The sequence below is a fragment of the Botryllus schlosseri genome, chromosome 7, assembly GCF_051294905.1.
Source record: "Botryllus schlosseri isolate E-star chromosome 7, Bs_hap1, whole genome shotgun sequence".
In the NCBI taxonomy this organism is placed as follows: domain Eukaryota; kingdom Metazoa; phylum Chordata; class Ascidiacea; order Stolidobranchia; family Styelidae; genus Botryllus; species Botryllus schlosseri.
Window position 1 is genome coordinate 16,556,968 of NC_137242.1, and position 19,168 is coordinate 16,576,135.

General features: G+C 40.5%; 2 protein-coding genes across 3 annotated transcripts in view; both read left to right on the forward strand.

Moving 5' to 3' along the window:
• The window catches only part of LOC145442789 (uncharacterized), a 33,996-nt gene that overhangs the window by 9,691 nt on the left and 5,137 nt on the right, over positions 1 to 19,168 (forward strand). For both annotated transcript variants that reach the window (XM_080320782.1, XM_080320783.1), the window contains exons 5-10: positions 892 to 1,069; positions 5,070 to 5,258; positions 5,593 to 5,760; positions 11,623 to 11,736; positions 13,359 to 13,485; positions 14,775 to 14,966. In XM_080320782.1, the coding sequence (XP_080176908.1) occupies positions 892 to 1,069; positions 5,070 to 5,258; positions 5,593 to 5,760; positions 11,623 to 11,736; positions 13,359 to 13,485; positions 14,775 to 14,966 (968 nt within the window). The remainder of the gene's footprint in view (positions 1 to 891; positions 1,070 to 5,069; positions 5,259 to 5,592; positions 5,761 to 11,622; positions 11,737 to 13,358; positions 13,486 to 14,774; positions 14,967 to 19,168) is intronic.
• LOC145442868 (uncharacterized) lies at positions 14,973 to 18,734 on the forward strand. Its single transcript, XM_080320901.1, has 2 exons — positions 14,973 to 17,870; positions 18,422 to 18,734. Exons 1-2 carry the CDS (start codon positions 17,175 to 17,177, stop codon positions 18,671 to 18,673), a joined length of 948 nt encoding a protein of 315 aa, XP_080177027.1. The 5' UTR covers positions 14,973 to 17,174; the 3' UTR covers positions 18,674 to 18,734.

Genomic DNA, 19,168 nt, shown 5'->3' on the forward strand with positions numbered 1-19,168 from the left:
GCGTTCTAATTCGTGTTTGTTATTGTTTGGTTTCAAAATGCTTTGTTACTTGTATCGTACTCTTCAAGTTTGTTATTGTTGCCATCGTTACATTGCGGACTTCATGGTATGTAATTTCTGATTGTTGCGTCATACTTCGCCTTTCTGGTTTTGCTTTTCATTCTGTTTAAATCCCTTCAGTGCGCCATTAACTCTTGAAAAGAGGCACCCGAAAAGTCTTCGAGTTGAATAAATATTTTACTACAATGGATGTTGTATTGAAAGCTATAGTGTATATACAATATCACAAAGTATATCATGGATTGAATGGTGTAGGTAATTTTAATCGACGGGCGGATTGAGAGTGGAATATTGTTTACGATGATTAAACTAGATTACTAGAAGAACGCTTGGTAGCGGTTTCAAGATGTAGCAAAATGCTCGAACGTCTATAGTTGATTATGTGTAGCCTATCGCACAGTCCGGTTTCATGAAGTTCAAGTCTCTACATGTCGATACGTGGAAAACTTCGTCGATATTGCCAGTCAATGTCCGTTTGCTTCCGGTCATTGTCTCATTAAGTTACGAGAAATTCATGAATGATGGTTTTGGCATGGCTTGTAGGCCACTGTACTATGGTCATTTACACCAATTCGTCTTCATCTTTATTCCGTAGCTGCCGACTTGTAGCACGGCCCACATCTAGGCTTTTTATATAAGACACTGCTAACACGGACGATATGGCGAGGAGGAGTCTATTTAAACTTCCAACACTTAGGAAATCTGAAGTAGACCTCGGTCGGCTTCGACCCGCAACCCATTGATGTTGTATATCTGGATTATATACCGCTACTCATAGGTCTACTACATAGGTCTGGTTTTTCAATCAATCCTTTTCACTGTCTCTCATAGAATCACGGGAAACTGCACCAACAGTGCTAGCTGTGACATGTCCATCACGGTAGGAGGAGTGGAAGTTACATCTTCAAATAATGACGGTTATTTCGCATTCACGACAACCTATCCCTCCGCCGATCGGCTCGTCATCAATGCGATTGATGGCTCTGGAACCTACGACAGGAAAACACAAGTGAGAACACATGTATCAACAACGGCACGCCAATACTGATGCGTCGATTTCCGTAGTAGATATTCGTTTATCAACCGCCAAGCATGATGGTGTGGGTTATGACGTTTGGATTATGGCTAGGACGTATTAATTGGACAACCAGTATATTTCAAAAACAGCATTTACCTAACCCTTTCGATAACGCAGTGGTTCCCAACCTGTGGTACGCGTACCACTAGTGGTACGCGAGGGTCTTCCAGGTGGTACGCGAGTAGATTTCCGTTTTTGACTCAAGAGACTTATCAGTTCAGGCGGGGTTGATTTTTGAGTTTTTTGAAGCCGTCGTCGTCGTGGTATGGTACGTCCGTGGTAAGGTACGTCTTTTGTTTCTCACCACTGTGACATGATGTGCCTCCATGATCGATCCATTCTCTGTTGCTCCGGCCGACTTGCTTGTCGGGACTGGGGAGCAAGAGGAGCTCATAGATGGATATCCAGGATGACCATACGGCAAAGACGACACACAAAGATTGTTCTCCAATAAACTTGTGGCTTAGCATGGCCTCCTTGTACTCGACGATAGCTTCTCACGCTATTACCCAGTTGCTAATTTTCACTTCTGTGTAGGAGTGCGAGCAAGGATTTTCATCTCTGATGACTATCAAATCGAAGAAACGAAACCGACTTGTTGCGCCCATGCATGACTTTCGATGCGCTTTGAGCCACGCGTCTACCAGCTATTCGAAAATAAACAAATGCAGCCATCGCATCAAATAAATTGACTTTTGTTGTTTGTTGTTTCATTATATTGTTCTTCTTGTGACTAGTGGTTGAAAAACATTGTCATGCATCCCATCAACAGTGGCTGATAATGTAGGGTTACCATATTTTTGAAATTTGAAAAGAGGACACTTTTTCAAAATTTCAGACTTGCAATACCGGAGGAAAATCCTGAAAATGGTCGGTTAAGTAAGAAAAAAAAGTCAACTTTCCGGCTCATCTCCCGAACTACAGCTTTTCTTCTCTCACACTGTCCGTTAGTTGACTTAAAAAAAGGTCATCTTACCAGCTCAGCTCCCAAAACAGCCACCGGAGCGTTATTTCAGTGCTGATTTGATGTACTTCTGTCGAATTTTACCCTATATTTAACCAAAATTTTCATAAAAGAGGAAAAAATCTCAAAAAAGAGTACATTCAGGCGTCATGCGATGACACTTTCAAAAAAGTCAAAAAGACATGTTAAATCTTCTTAAAAGAGGACGTATGGTAGCCCTATGATAATGCCTACTTTAATAGAATCTGTTATTACACCTCGCATAGGTCACATACGTGATTATGACGTCATAAATGGTAGAACTAATGTAGGTGGTACGCGAATACTGCATAGAACTTCGAAATGGTACGTGGGCGGAAAAAGGTTGGGAACCACTGCGATAACGCATAAAGTCTTTGCGAAATGTCATCAAATACCATCCACCAAAAATAAAACTACAAAACGCACTAATTAATCAAAACATGTTCCTGGCGAAATTGATGTTTTGGGATGCAAATACAACAATGCCCGAGCGCAAAGTTGTAATTATGCAATATGAACGATTTCGGAAGTCGGGATCAACAAAACGTAGTATCATATATACCGACATAACCGTGTAAGCGGCGCCTCATAAAAACCTAGATGTGGGCCGTGCTACAAGTCGGCAGCTAGGGAATAAAAATGAAAAAGATTGGCCTGGTGTAAATGACCATAGTAGTCGACAAACACCACGAGCAGTGGCGTAGCCAGAGAAGGGCGAAAAGGGCGATCGCCCCCCCCCAAATTTCAGGAAAATTTTCGTAAAATCAATAAATCTTACAGAATTTTGGGGAAAATGAATGCAACCATGCTTCACGCGATTAAGCGTCCGTTCAAGACGTGATTTTATTATCGGTATCCCGAAACAAATACCACTAATTGAATTTAGCTGCATTCTCAATTATGAGAATACAACAACGCCAGTATATACACTAGAGTAACCCAGGTAGTTGGGTTGATTGACAGGGGTGTCAGTTCAGTATGGGGTTGGGGAGTGTTAATTCGGGCAATTTCCGTTCCGGGACGCACGAAGGCATATAAAGTAGGCTATGCGACTCCGCAAAGTGAGCTCCCAAAATGATTGATGGCCATAGAACCGACACATATATTTCGAAGCCTTCGATATAGATTTTCGGGTGCTTAAATGGCTGGCGCCTAATGATTCTGTTCCTGTATAAGATCTCTCCGACATAAATGCGACTGGCACAGGAAAATATCGCCACCTCCCGTTAAAAAGCGTTAATTGGAAATCGCACGAGTCTGATCAAAGGAGTTTTTTAATTCGGTACGAATACATACCAGACTGTATTAGCGATTCCAATCTATAAAGTAGCGTCAATCTTTACTTGAGGTTGCTAAATAACCGTGCTTCAACGAAGTAATTAATAGGCTAATAATGTACACCACTTACTCATACATACGCACCAATATTATTGATCAAGTTCTTTCATTTATTAAAAAAAATTTACGCTCCGCGCGACTAGACCCGAAATTACCACTGATTGTTCATCGCTTAATGTCAGCGACTTGTGCTCGTCCGTGAATCGATCGCCTAATACAAGCTATAGTTAGCAACTATGGAAGCTTTCATATGGTGTGTGTGTGTGTGCGTCTAAGAATCGTATGTATAAAGGGTAGTGATGAAATTGACCATGGCAGGATGTACGGTTCTGCGAGGAGTTCCCACGAGGGAGCTCCCCTAAACTCATGAGCAATTTGACCCCCCCCCCATAAAAAGTTGCTTTTCTGGCTACGACCTTGCGTGTGAGCGATCTTTCGAGTGGTGACAGCTTTCTCTGCAAGTCATGAAGTAACAGCAATAATAACAACTGTCCCGTCGGGCGCTCGCCCTCTAGAAACTCTAAATAGTTTTGCCGTGCATGTGCTCTTAACATATGTTCAAGTGCCCCCTGAATGTTCGATGACACCATTTCTATCAGCCCTACAAGTGAATATGATAATCGAAACGTAATAATGAACCAATTTCATTCATTAACCATAAAAATATTTCGCGCCTGGCGCGAAAGCCTTGACGCCTAAGATTTTCACAATCATTATATTGTCACATCACTTTATGTCTGTGACTGGAATATATGTATAACGATCGCCCCAGATGTTGTGTTAATCATCCAATAAGGGCCAACGACCATCGTTTTTTACGTTATCTTTAAGGGGGGAGTTAATTTACGTCATCGAATTTTTCGCCCCCCCCCAAATATTTTTTCTGGCTACGCCCTTGACCACGAGTACCACGAACAACAACAACCTACATAAATACAATCAGCGTATTATAGCTAGAGCTGCGGTTCTCAATCTGGGGGCGCGCCCTCTTTTGGTGGCATGAAAGCATCAGAACGGGCGCGAAGCTATGATCAACCGAAAATTGTTTTCGTGCTGCGCGCGATTTGCCTCCAATCCATAGTTCTCTCTCTGTGTATAGACCGAATTCCATATTTGAGAATTCTCTCATCAACAGTCATAATCTTCCATGCCATCAAACTATCCGTTGGGATTGCTAGCATTCTGGTTGCATTTTGTGATATGACGATAAGGGGGCACGAAATATTTCATCATCATAAAGGGAGGCACGTATAAAAAAAAGTTTGAGAACCACTGAGCCAACTGATATTTCGAAGGGACGACATATTTTCAATAATACAGTGAACTCAAAGACAATTTTTCACTTAGCTATCGGACATTAAGTCATAATTTACGAAGCCAACACATGCCGGGTCTAGAACGCTTCCGGCGGGCATGCAACTGTTCGCGATGAATGCTTCAACACTCTCCCGCTCGATTTATACTTCGTTCAAAAGTCAACTAATTGACGGAAAATCGAATTGCATACACCTTTAGCCGTGATTGCTGCATGAAAATCTGTCAATTGTATTGCTTTTCTTGATGGGCATGAGTTTACTAATCACTACAATGAACAACTACGATTTTTAGGTTCTTACAGTATCGCGCACCTCACAGTCTTACGTCAATCTTGAGATTACGCTGTCTGAGAAACCTACACCGAGAACTTTCGACACATCGGCCGGATTAGAACTACCATTGGGCAACAACAACACAGTTGCCTTAACTATCCTGCCTGGCTCTGTTAGACACGAAAATGGCACGATTTTTAACGGGACGGTAAGAGAGTTGAATTTTCTTTCGAGTGTTCATATATGGTTTTGTTGTAATGAAGTCCCGTAAAGGAAAAGTCGATAAAAGCAGCTGATACATTTTGATCCGGGAATCCAATTTATACCGACCGAAGTACTAAATCTACGCTATTACATGCTGGCGAGGCGATTTGCGCTAATTTGTCGAACATAGCTGTATTAATGATGACTATATATAATAGTATATATCGAAGTTATGTTAACCACTGCCTAACGTTAACGTTAATATATAAGACATCTGGGTCGACCCGTGAATAGCGTTATTACTAAATCCTCCATAGATATATTGAATACCTTTTCAGGCTGCAGTGACCGTATCTGTCGTCGACACTACAACCGACACAAGTATTGACGGAATAAGCGGAGAATTAACGGTCCAAGTTGGGGATGAGCAAACCCCAATGATCAGTTTTGGGATGTTTGGAGTCGCCATATCGAGTGCCAGTGGCAGCTCGCTCACAGCCGAAAATGTGAGAAATCTGTTTTGCTGCATTGATCTTGGTTGGCTATAGAGCGATTTAAAACGTTGTAAAGTTAGTGAAAAGTTAAGTTTTGTAAGTTTTATTATTCCAACCGACATAATTTGCGTTCATGTTGTTAAATTTAGTTTACTTCAATCTTGTCGGCCGACTCACAAGCAATGTTCCCTCTAAGCTGCGCACGTGCGCAAATGCGCAGTGCTGACACGGTACTCTGCGCACAGAAAATCTAAGTTGCGCACAAAAACCCGAAGTGTTGACCTTTTTATTAGTCGTCGTTACGCACCGTTGTCCAAGGGTCTGCGCAGTGAGTTGGGGAGTGTGTGCAGAATCGTCAACAATTAGAGTGAACATTGCTCACAAGATATTTGAACATCATTACTGCGTTGAAATGAATTCGAAATACAGATGTAATTTTGCCGCTGTGGCGTGATCATGACAAGCATAACAAGCTCGCGCATGGTAAATGGCGACCCACAATCAAAAACAGTGAGGTGAAATTAAATATCATATAACAAAAATTGTGGGAACCATCACCATTGACAATAGGCATTTCCTGTCAGCCTACGCATTCGGGGTGTGTTTGTAATGGTTAGTATAAATATTGTGGTAGTATTGTTAGTGTTATGACCACTAAATATCTAGTACCGATTACTTTGAACGGATACTTCGTGGATACGTGATTAAGCTTGTCTCATTTCACTTGTCATCCGAACGGCTGAAGGGGAGTTGAATATTAAATCTATCTGAAAAACTTCTGGTGCATCCTTGATGATATACAGCAGGAGTTCTTCAATATACAATCGAATAGTATATTCACATTGAAATGGACACGAATATTTTCGGCTGACACTCGTCAGGGGTAATCGTCAGCAACTATAGTAGAGAATTGGAAAGAACATTGTATATCAGCGATCCTATCTCGAATTATGACGTCACACTGGCACTTAAATTCGTACACTACATTACTTTGTTGAAGTGCAGTGCAGGAAGCACGTCTTTACGCATTGAAGGGAGCAGTTGCGCTGTCGTGGAAATCACTTTAGTTTTCACTGTGTCGTAACACTTACTGACCGCCGAAATCAATTGTTTTTCAATGTGGGTGGAAATGGGACCAATCCAAGGTAGATGGATATAAACATCTTTGGCTGTTTGTTCGGTGGGCTCTGTTGACTTCTTGTCGCTGAATTGCGTTAATTTCCTCTCTATGCCGCGGTTGATGACGTGTTCAGGGTAACGGTTATCAATTAAGATTTTGCGGATGTTGTCAAGTTCTAAGCTCAGTTTGTTACCCGAACATATCATCAACGCTCTATGCACGAGGGTGCCGAAGACGTTGATTTTTCTGCTTCGAGGATTAAATGAATTCCAACGAATGTATTGGCCTGTGAATGTAGGTTCCTGAAGACAGATGTTTCAAATTGGTTGGTATAGTGCTTTTCGACTAAAACATCCAAAAATGATAATGAGTTATCGCGTTATTTTTCGATTGTGAATCGCAGCGCCAGGTGAAGCGAGTTAAAGCGCATGAGAAATTGATCACACTCCGACTCATTCCTGAATATGAAAAAAGTATCATCCACGTATTGGCGGTACAGCAATGGTTTGGTGGACGAGACGACAGATTTTGCGTCATCGGATGGGGCCGCTCACACTATCATCTGTGTGCATTGGAGTCGAACTTTATCAAAATACATCGGCCAAAGCTTTGTCAACAAAAGGAGTTCGCGTACCATCTTAAAATAGTACATTGAACGCTCTCTTATTTGAGATCTCATTTCATGATGGTGACGTCATATTTTTAGATACGATTGTAGATATACAATGTTCTTTCCAATTCTCCACTATTTGCTGACGATTACCCCCGACGAGTGTCAGCAGAAATATTCGGGTTCATTTCAATATGAATATTCTATTCAATTGTGTATTGCAGTTCTGTACCTCCAAGAAGATCTCAGCAGGAGTTCTCCAACTTTTTTTTCACCCTTACGATTTTTGCATGTATGGCGTAGGCCTACCCCTTACAAATGATGTTGTATAAAGTGTGCAGAAGTGAAAACACAAATCCCCTTGACTATATATGTTTACACAAGACATCATTACACTGCGATAGATGAGCTTGCCGCTGCTCCTGAATAAAGTCTGTTACTGGAAGTGGACGCGAAGGTCAATGCAAAATTTTGGTGATATTATGGCTTAGAAAACGCTGTATTTATGGTGGGTTCTATTGTAATACGAATCTAGTACACCCCACACGAGTGGTATACACTAGACCAGTGGTTCTTAACCTTTTTTTCTCCAGCGCCCCCTTTCGAAAATTGCCTGATTCTGGCGCTCCTCTCTTTTAAGGACTGTAGCAAAAACAGTGGGTAAGTGGTAAGTGGTCGAAGTCCGTGCTAGTTTCGGGATCAAATCCAGGTTGTTATAACAACCATCGGGCTCATAGCATTTGGTTCGAGATCGATGTAGACATCCAAAATTCTCCTCTGCGATTGGCAATACGGAGAAGTTAATTGTAATACCTTTTTTTTTATTGCTTTGTGGGACTACTAAATCAACTAAGAATGAGGTAGAGATTTGGTCACATTAAATTTAGTCTTCCTTTACCAAGCTCTTAACTTCAACATGAATCGGGGTAACAACACTAAGCATTATCATCCTTTGTGACATGATGAAGCAATATTCTGACGATTTAATTGTGCAGCTCTCAAATACAAGTATTAGTTAAAAAGCTTCAGAATATATTTAATGTACAAAGGACATCACTCTCCAACGTTGTAACGTAGCCTACAATGACTTTTCGATTTCGACACGCAGTGTGCTGCACGATAAAAAACCTAGTTCAAATAGTTTTGTGGAAAATAACGCGAGCTATCAGTATAAGTATCAGTTTATTAATATTTTCATCATTTCAAAACACCACAAAACTACGATACAATGAAAAGATAGGAAGGTTTCGAGTAGCTAGCGTTGCGGGAGTGTCATAACGGGGAATTGGCAATCCAAAAGTAGGCCAAATTAATTTTACAACAATTAAAATAGAACACTGCATTCATGGAAAGATGGTCGGTGGATATTTCGCGATGAGCGCAACGAAAAACGTTGTGATTTGACACAATAATCCGCGGCTGCAACACCAATGGGTGCTGGTTCGAGTCCGACCGAGGTCGACCGGACCGGATCGGAGCCGGATCAGTACTTTTTTCATAAGGCCATAATCTTTATGGATAAGCATGACGTTTTTAACTAAATAACTACCAACCAACCAACCAACCAACCAACCACACGCAAGTAACCGCCAAGCCAATGCGAAGACAAACGAGCCATCCGTACCGTGTTGGGTCGGATTTTTGGCCGGACTTTCTCATTTTCAGCCGGATCGGAGCCGGACCGGAAAATTGAACAACCGGATCGGAGCCGGACCAGAGAATTTGTCGATACGGTCCGCACTATTAAGAACCACTGCTTGGTATCTACTACGATACCAAACACCCGGCTCGCAGGATGGCCCGGTCTGCGAAGCTATGAGTATTATCGAATAAGTGCTCTTTTTATCCAATGCCTTTCCAGATTTGAGAAATATTTCTACATAATTAATCTCCTCAGACAGTAAATGTCGAGTATGTTCATTGTTCAATGTTCATGCCACATTATAACCAGCCGGCGCAAACGTGACGCTATTACCCAATTCACCATTGTATAGTGAGAAGTCTGTGACGGCAAAGGACGTCTTATGTGTGAATTTCTCATAACCCAGCGCAAGCAGCGGTTGTATGTATATTGTATACATACATCATCGCCACTAATGCGCTGGCGCTAGGATACAACTCCGATTAACCGTACGCAAATGCATGATTTCAGATCGGGCGGGTACTAGGGATCCTCAGTATTTTTGATAAGTTACTTAATGTAGTGTAATGAGTAGGGCGATTTTTTTGGACACATCAAAAAAGTCAAAATTTTGTCAAAATTGCAGCGTTAAGTCAAAAAAATGTCAAAATTTGTTACAGAGTCAAAATTTTTCGCAACCTGCATTTCGTTTGTATCGAAGATTTTGCACTGTCGGTGAACTTATCACTTGACATTTTACAGCTTGTAGCCCACTTTATAGGCCTACCGTTGTAGACGGCACATTGTCTGCTCATCGTGAAGCATAAACATTCAAATGAAACACATAGGTTGACATCGTGTTATGCTCAACGTACCGCAATATCCTAACAGAAGCCAAGACTGCGTGGGCATTGCATGGTTCTTAGATCAAAAAGCGCAAGGTGAAAAATTGTTATATAGTCACCATTGTCATAAATCAGAATGAAGCAATACGTTGTGTCACCAGCAGTGTATGCACAACTTCAGTGTTGTCAGCCAACAACTGCTGCTGTTGAACGTTCTTTCTCCATTCTTGTCAAGCCACTTACTAAGGACAGACACTTTCTACCCGAGAATGTAGGAAAGTATCTTTTCATGTACTACAACAAATTTTGATTATTTCTACCATAATACGTGATGTAACGACTGGACTTCTTGATAGGGCCAGATTTTGTTAAAATAAAGTTTTGTCTTGTAAAAATTTGTCAGTTTATGAGTCAAAAAGTTTTGTTTTAGGTCAAACTACTTCGTAAGGACTGACAGTTCCAACCAGAAATGCAGATAAGTAGTACAATTCTAACATTATGTGGGTAAACACCTAATTTGCATACGTTAGGTCAAAATTTGGTCAAAATTAAGTTTTTTAGGGTCACAAAATGTCAAAATCTTCCGTTTTTTAGGTAATAAAAAATCGCCCTAGTAATGACACTTATTGGTCAGGATATCAGAAAATTAGCTCGAAACGCAAGTGATTCACTTCATCTGAACATCAGTGTTGGGATCAGGTCACTACCTTCGAGTCACGAGTCATCTCGAGTCATTGCACATTTTGACTCGAGTCAGATCAAGTCAATCTATTTTCAAAGGTGACTCGAGTCAAGTCAAGTCACTCGTTTTTTAAAGGTGATTCGAGTCAAGTCGAGTCAAGTCAAGTCGAGTCACGAGTCAAGTCACGATTTAAGTCAAATTGAATTTTCAAAGTATGAGTGATGATGCAAAGTCATTACATTTTGCTAAATGAGTGAAGGACAGATTAATTGACCATTTATCTTGAATCAAATAACGAATATAAAGTTGATGTATCGCTCACGCATACGTAGAACTGCTAATAAAATGCGAGAGTATAAGTGCATATAGCTACATGCTACAGTCTGTTATTATCAGCCATTATAGAGGATCGAATACGAACCCTCGAAAAGTTGAACAAATTGATGTGTTACAATACACTACCCCTCTACACATCCGTGTGAATATAAACGCATAAACTATATTCGTTTGATTTAAGAGTGTTGGTAATGGTGAGCACTGCGCAATGTAAGCATTGAGCCCTCTAAGAAACAAAGATACGTTTATAAGATTAATCTACTGCTACTATGACAAAAACGTAAGCTGTGACTGTTTCATTTGCGGTGAATTTATTTGTGATATAACAATGGAGGGAGGATCAGTGAAACGTACAATAAGTGAATGACTGCGGGTTGCTCTCACAGTAAGTGACACCGGAGTATCGCGAACAACACGTACATACATAAAATTTATTGATAGCATGTACTTAATCACTTGGAATTGACTCGTAAATTTTGCTCCGAGTCACGAGTCAATCCACATTTCTGAAGCGCCGAGTCAAGTCAAGTCTAGTCAAGTCAAGTCATTTTTGCACAGTGACTCGAGTCAAGTCAAGTCACCCGAAAAAGTTGATTCGAGTCTGACTCGAGTCAAGTCATGACTCGAGTCATCCCAACACTGCTGAACATATCATTCCAGGTGACCATCAGTCTTGACACAGATGCCCTCTCAAACGAGACCAATGGAAATGAAGTATATCTGTGGTCCTTTAACGAGGACACGGGAGAATGGGGATCGCAGACGGATCTTGCGGTAAGTAGCTAATTCGCGACGACGCGGGTGAATAAACTATAAACACACCCATCCGAGTAGGCCTACATGCAGTTAGATCACGCGAGGCGAAACTGCAGCTCACAATCCGTTTTTATTTTGCATTGATCATCGCCATTTCTGCAAAGTCTTCACCATACAGCGCTGCACGGAAATAGTCATCTGCAATTTTTAAAATCGAATAATTCATATGAGTTGGTAATTTAATCATCATTTCCCAATTCAACTTGTTGACCTCAATTTACCGTAAAAACTGCCCCAGTGTTATACTACTTGTTATATTTGTAACGTAATAGCAGCTCGATTGTTCCTCTTTGCAGTAGAAAAATTCATGTCATCTGACATTAGTTTCGGCTTGGCTGATTAGCTGGGGAAATTACATAGAAGGGGGTGGCCACTGGCCAGGTGTTCGCACAGAAATGACAAACTATTGTTCGACTGTCGATATAAGTAATAAATCTGTTCGCGCACTGCAGCGAATAATTTTAATTGTATAAGTTGGCGTCCAGCAACAACTAAGGTACTTTAGAGCAGTGGTTTCCAATCATTTTGAATGTCGGAGCCGCATTTCAAACATCAGAGTAGATATGGGGCCGCATGAAAACACGTAGGCGACTTATAACGAAAATTCAAAGGGAGCCTGCCTACCTCTGGATATTACAATCCAACCAATTCAAAAACATGCACAATGTAAATAGCCTTCTATAGATTTTATATCGGTTATTTTTGCATTGATAGGCGTAGATTGACGAGTGGTATACATTGAAATAAACTGAAAATACATATACTTACTACAACATACTATTATATCGTTTTATGATAGCTCTTCAGTCTTCATACATTCCAGCACTTAATGCACAAGTTTTCGGGGGGGGGGGGGGGTATATACGGCAAGCAATATAGGATTTATTGCAAGCTATTGACTACGAGCCGTTATTTTGCTGTTAAAAAAATTATGTCGAAATTTACTCTTCACAGAGACGTTATATAAAGGTCTATGACCACTGAACAGCAGAAGTCGAGATGTATCTTTGTTCGACGGGTATTCATCCGTGCGTTTGACGAGTCTGCAAGAATTCTCTTTCCCGATTTTCAGAAGCGGCCTTGGACGACTTTAAACATAACTAATATCCCTCATTTCTGCATTCATATACAGAAATTGACTGTACCTGTTCAACGTGTTCATAGAAACAAACAACAACAGTCGTCTATTATATTTTGTCGCATATTTAGAGGTCATTCAGAGCCGCAGGAAGCTATCTTGGAGCCGCGGTTGGGCATCACTGCTTTAAAGTTTAGACTAGGCATATACAACGTAGTGGATACAAGTTTCCTAAAACTCGTCAACAGAGTAGACTGAGATCGATTTCAGTGCTTGCTTTACGTTGACTGGGTTATTGGATTACTTACATCGCAAAATAGCGACCGAGCACTACCAGTAGGCTACGAAAACACATATAAAATATGCAACAAGGAGAACACTTTAACCAAACAGAAAGCTGCTGCAGCTTTAAATTGCAGAAGTAGGCCTATGTCTTGTCGTATGGAATCCTTTGCAGCGTGTGATAACCGTAAGCGTTATATTGACTGATGCCATATTGCAGCGTAGCATTGCACGAAGCTCAAGGATGGGACGGTCATCCACAGCTTTGTCCTGTTCAATCAACCTATCCAACATTCGAAGAATATATAACCTCGATGCACTTGTTGGCTCATACTGCTACATGAAAGGTAAAGCATATTTCCACTGCTAAACATTTTACGCTACATTTCTTTTAGTTCAAACAAAAACTGTTCGTGAGTGTGATCACAAATTCCACTCCCGCGAGGTCAAACACCTACTTACCGCGATAAAATCTTTTCTTCATCGGCTGCCGTTCTGTGAAAAATGGTGAAGATTCGATCAGATTACCTGATATTATTATTAATATATTCTTTATTCACAGTAAAACTGGTAAATACACACATAATCCGGGGAGCAACCTGCTCCAAATGAAAAAGGCGAGATTGGAGTAATTTTTTAAAATTTCAGTAATGCATTCAAATTGTTATTCCTATGCAATACATGGAGAAGTCAGATTACAGAATTGCATCAGATGAAGAATTGGCAAGGGTTACAGAGCAGAGGTAGAGATGATTGAAGATGAAGAATCGAAATTACAGAAATCATGCTGTGATTCACAAGTGTAATTTTAGTCCAGTGGTGCCCAGTGCCCAATAATGTGATCTTTTGGATCATGTCGAATCGAACGTTACCCAGAATTTGTTGGATATGTCTCATGAGTTTTTTGCTTACGACCCCTGTAGCGCCAATGACTATCGGTACAGTGTTTATTTTGCATCGCCACATTTTCTCACATTCCATTTTGAGGTCTGCGTATTTGGAGTGTTTTTCTGATTCTTTTTGCAGTACGTTGTGATCAGCTGGGACAGCCAGTTCAATGAATAAGCATTCTCTTTTCTTTTTTAGTTTGACGATTATATCCGGGCGGTTGCTCCTGATTTCGCGGTCAGTTATAACTGGTACATCCCACAGAATTTTTACTTGTTCGTTTTCTGTCACTGGTGCTGGGCTGTAGTCGTACCAATTTTTTGTCGAAGTGGTGATGTTAAAATGTTTGCATAATTCAAGATGAATGTAGTGACCAATCATATTGTGTCTCCATGTGTATTCGGTAATAATTATTAATAATAAATTATCATACATGCCATCAATTTCGTCTCTAAATCAAAACTATAAGTCCGTTCTATACGTTCTATACGCATTTTATTATGCGATGATGACAGACATGTGATAATCACGGTTTGTAATTGTAACCGATTACGACGATTACAACATTTCCAAATAATTGTAATCGATTACATTGGAAAATTCCAAACTAATCGTAACCGTGTTTGATATCGTTTACATATATAATAATTCATCGCTTGCTTTAGCAATTTGGTGACTCTTTTTCATTAACAGTGATGCGTATCATTGATGTACCAATACCGGCCGAATCATTTCTTACAAATTTCAGTGAGAATATTCAATGATGAGACGATTGCAAGCACAAATCAAATTCGCGGCGTTAGAGTCAATGCTGTCTACAGAAGAGCGAATGGTGGATGGACAAACTATATTTCTAGATACTCGTCTAGTTATGGAGTTTGCGTGAACGTTCCCTGCGACAGAAATGGATGGGCGGAGGTTACGAAAGTTTACGTGACAGGTAGAGGGAAATTGTCGTACTGATAAGCAGCCTAGCCTTATGCATAATAACCGTAAGAGAGTTAACAATCATACGGACCAATTCGTGGTGTACAATTGGCAGTGAGAAACATTTATTAGAACACCCACGTAGCTAGGGCTGCATTTAAAACAAATGGTTCTTTAAAACACTATGTTTAAAATATGTTTTGACAGTGTTTTAAACAAAGGCCTTTTTTAAAAAATGGCGTTTTTCTGAGTCGTATAATTAGGCCATAATTGAGTAAATAATTTATCAAAAACATGTTGTATGAACCCACAGACGATTACCACCCGATATAGCCAATGTACACGGTATGGGACCGTCAGAACCCTCGAAATAGTCGATTCAACAGCTATAGTACGTATATATAGATCATTGGTACGGAATGAATGTTCCGATGATGATGACGGCCGACCGTAACAATGCTGCATGACGATGTATAGTCCTGGTTAAAGATATTTTTGATTCGTATAGAACAAGGGTTGGAAGTAGGGTTGCATTTAAAACAAACGGTTGTTTAAAACATTTAGTTTACAACATGTTTTAAACATTGTTTTAAACAAATGCCATTTAAAAATAATTTTTTTTTTTTTCAAAAGTTATATGAATTATATAACATGAACCCTCGGACGATTTGCACACGACATAGTCGACGCATACAATATGGTAGGAATGGAACCCTCGACATCGTCACCGCTTCAGCAATTAGGCCTCTAACATGCAGGCTATATATCACTTGAAACGATTCGATGTTTTGATGATGATGGCCCTACTCCATAAAAATTCTGCATGATGAGGTAGACCGATAGATATAGGCCGAATAAATACTTCGGTCGGTGTAAACATGATCGTCGCCGACTTCCATTGTTTCATAATAGTAAAATTAAAAGCAATATTGTCACGCTCTTGAGTCTTGACAATGGTCCGACGGCCAACATTAAACGAACACATATGAACAGGTCTGGATGTGTTTCTCTGTTGTGTGAATATACTGGATATTGTTTCGCTGCAACCAGTACATGCTAAGCGGACCGGACGAAGAAAGCATGCTCTCTGGAGTTTATATCAAGAAGTTTGTACAAGCTCTTCGAGTGTACAGGTACGAAAGAAGGCCAAGTGTAATTATTGTGCCAAGGAAGTTGAAGGACAAATTTCGCGGATGATGAAGCATACTCAGGAGTGTAACGGGACCCCTATTAGCACTAAGTGCAAATTCGCTCGTCCAGTGCAATTGGAAAAGGACGATGAAAGTGAACGCAACTCGAGTGTCGGGAGCAGCAGCAGTAGTCAAACAGTATTGCATCAGTTTTACAGGGGTGCTTTTAATCAGGCTGCTACTAATTCTGCTTACGAGCACTTAGTTCTTGCACTGATAAGCGGTAATGTTCCGTGGAATTTTTTGGAAAATGAACATTTCCAAAAATTCTGTCTCTCGATACAGCCAGAATTTAAAATACTCAGAAGAAGCAAGGCTTGTTTGTCGGTATTACCGATATTGCATACAAAAACCAATGCATCTATCCAATCGTTCGTCAACAGGGCGGAACATCTGACGATGGTTTCAGACAGTTGGACAAGTCCGTCTTGTCAAAATTATTCGTGTTGGATAATCATAAATGAAAATGGCGGAATAGAAGTGCTCGCCGTAGAGAAAACATGCCCAACTAAGAAAAGCGAGTACATTGCTGTTGATGTGATGAGAATGGCGAAATCCCTGAACGAGATGTCTGATTCGTCGAGTATGCAAATACACTTTGTGTCTGACAGCGCAAGTGTCTATGACAAGGCAAGAAACCTTTTAAAAGAGAATAAAGATTCAGGTATCACATTGACTGGAGCTTGTTTGGCGCATCAATCAAACCTTTTTGTGAAGGACTTGATGACAATTGAGCGAGTATGGGAAATAATCGAAAAAGCTGTTCAAGTTGCTGCATACATCCGAAAATCGGTGGCAGTTCGAACCGCTTTGTGCAAATATTACCGACGAGAAACCATCCCGATGTGGCTGCCTACCGAGTCAAGGTGGTACTCCTTTGCGACCTCGCTGGAACATGTTATCAACATACAGACCGCAATTCAAGTTTTGTTTGTTGAGGACCGAGGAAAGCCGTACTTACAAAGTAAAAGCGCCACCTGTGTGAAATCAATAATTAATGATGAATCGTTCTGGCGAAACACACAAGAAATATGCAAACTGCTCAAACCATACTGCGTAATCACGGGCATGTCAGAAATGGATTATGCATCCGCAGGGCTCATTTTGACAAGTTGGACTTGGTTGAAGAGTTGTATATCATCCATAGTGCGTTTTTGCAGTCCAATGAGAAGAATTCATTGCTTGATAAAATGAAACGAAGGACAGCCAATTACATTGAGCCACACCAATTCATGTCGTGGATTTTGGATCCAAAAGCGCGGGGATGCGGCTTAAATCAGTCAGGGAGGCGAAAGATAAGAGACCTTGCGCTTCAACTATTCAAGGATCTGTATCCTTTGCGATCGACTTCTCACGAATTTGTCAAGCAATGGATGGCCTATGATATGAAAACAGGTGTCTTTCATGGAGACAGCTCAGTTTGGGCACCCTGCATTACAGCAAATCCCATGATCTTTTGGAGTGACGTACATGAGGACGCACCGGACATTTCTATGTTAGCCAAGACCTTACTATCATGCTCACCGCACGTGGCCTCGTGTGAACGACTATGGTCAGCAGCAGCTGCCACCGTTACCAAGTCAAGAAATAGGCTAAGTTGCGGAAGTCTAGAAATGATTCTGAAGATTAAACGTCACCATTCGCTTGGAAATTATGACTGTCAGAAATCGAAAGACTTATTAAGGAAGTTTAATAGAATACTTGCGGAGGAAGAAGAATCTGAGAAGGTATGCGGAAACTAGAAATCGCCAAGTTCATGTATCAGTTTCACTGCGGTCGTTGCCCCGAATATTTCAATGACTTCTTTACCTCTGAATCAAAAGCGCACAAGTACAACACACGCGCGTCCACGTCGTCCAAATATCATATGATCGACCGAAAAGATCATCGCTCCATCAAATATGCCGGACCTGATGTATGGAACAGTATCCCGCCGGCCATCCGACAGTCGGCGAGCATGTCCACATTCAAGTCGAAATACAAGCAATTACTACTAAATAAATACAGTCCATCCTCAAGATTACCGGACCACGACTGACCTATCGATCTCGCTTCCCATGACATGCCGCCCTATTTCTTGTCGCATTCTTTTTCTATACTATCTTCTTTACCTTCATTCAGTGTGCATGCCTCCTCTTTACATCGCCTAGGCCAAGGTGGGTGTCAGATTCCATAGACAACCTAGTCGCTTCGACATCTTCCTTTCTTTCATTGTATCGCATTTTTGTGGTGTATTGAACTGATAAAATTGCTAATAAACCAATGATGAAAAAAAAAGGTTATCGATGAAATCAGCGAAGGAGAGGAACTACCCAGCGAAGCCGCGGAAGTACCCAGCGAAACTGACGATGATGATACATACCCGACGACTCTTTTGAGTCGTGTAAATGGTCTATTCAGTCGACTTGAAGGGCGGGACGATTTCATAACTCCGTCCATGATGCAGCATGACTTATTCATGGACAATATTGACGATGATGTCGTAAAAGTAAAGCAGTTATTGCTCTATGCTGTTCAGTGTGCCGTGTAAGCCACTCAGTGATTTTTTTTTCAATAAAATCTTCGTTGAATACAAGAATTTTATTCGAGCATTCCATGCCGTGCAGTTGCAGTGATCACTCTATCGTCATTTTAGAAGGTATTCGTCATCATTAGGATATCTTTGGTAGAAAAAAAAACAAAAATAACAATAAAAATCATGTTTTAAACAAGGGCCGTGTTTTAAACATGTGTGTTTTAAATTGACTTTTGTTTTAAACACAACCCTAGTTGGAAGCCTATTTCGTCAAAGAAGCTATATTTACCCTATATTTTCAATTGTCAATGCGAATCCATTATGACGTCACAATTAAATATTAATAAAAACTGTAAAACAATATAAAACATGTTTTAAGCAATTGCCTTGTTTTGAACATGTCTGTTTTAAATTGATTTTTGTTTTAAATGCAACCCTAATCGTAACTGCATGCCTCGTATTCGCTTTAAAATAAATCACGAAAAGAAGTGACTCATCAAAGTAGTATAC

What these genes read in the sequence shown, in the direction of transcription:
- LOC145442868 (XM_080320901.1), top strand. Translation starts at nt 17,175, where the DNA reads ATGCAAACTGCTCAAACCATACTGCGTAATCACGGGCATGTCAGAAAT. An exon ending in AGGAAGAAGAATCTGAGAAG is followed by an intron (nt 17,871 to 18,421) that starts GTATGCGGAAAC and finishes TGAAAAAAAAAG; the next exon opens with GTTATCGATGAAATCAGCGA.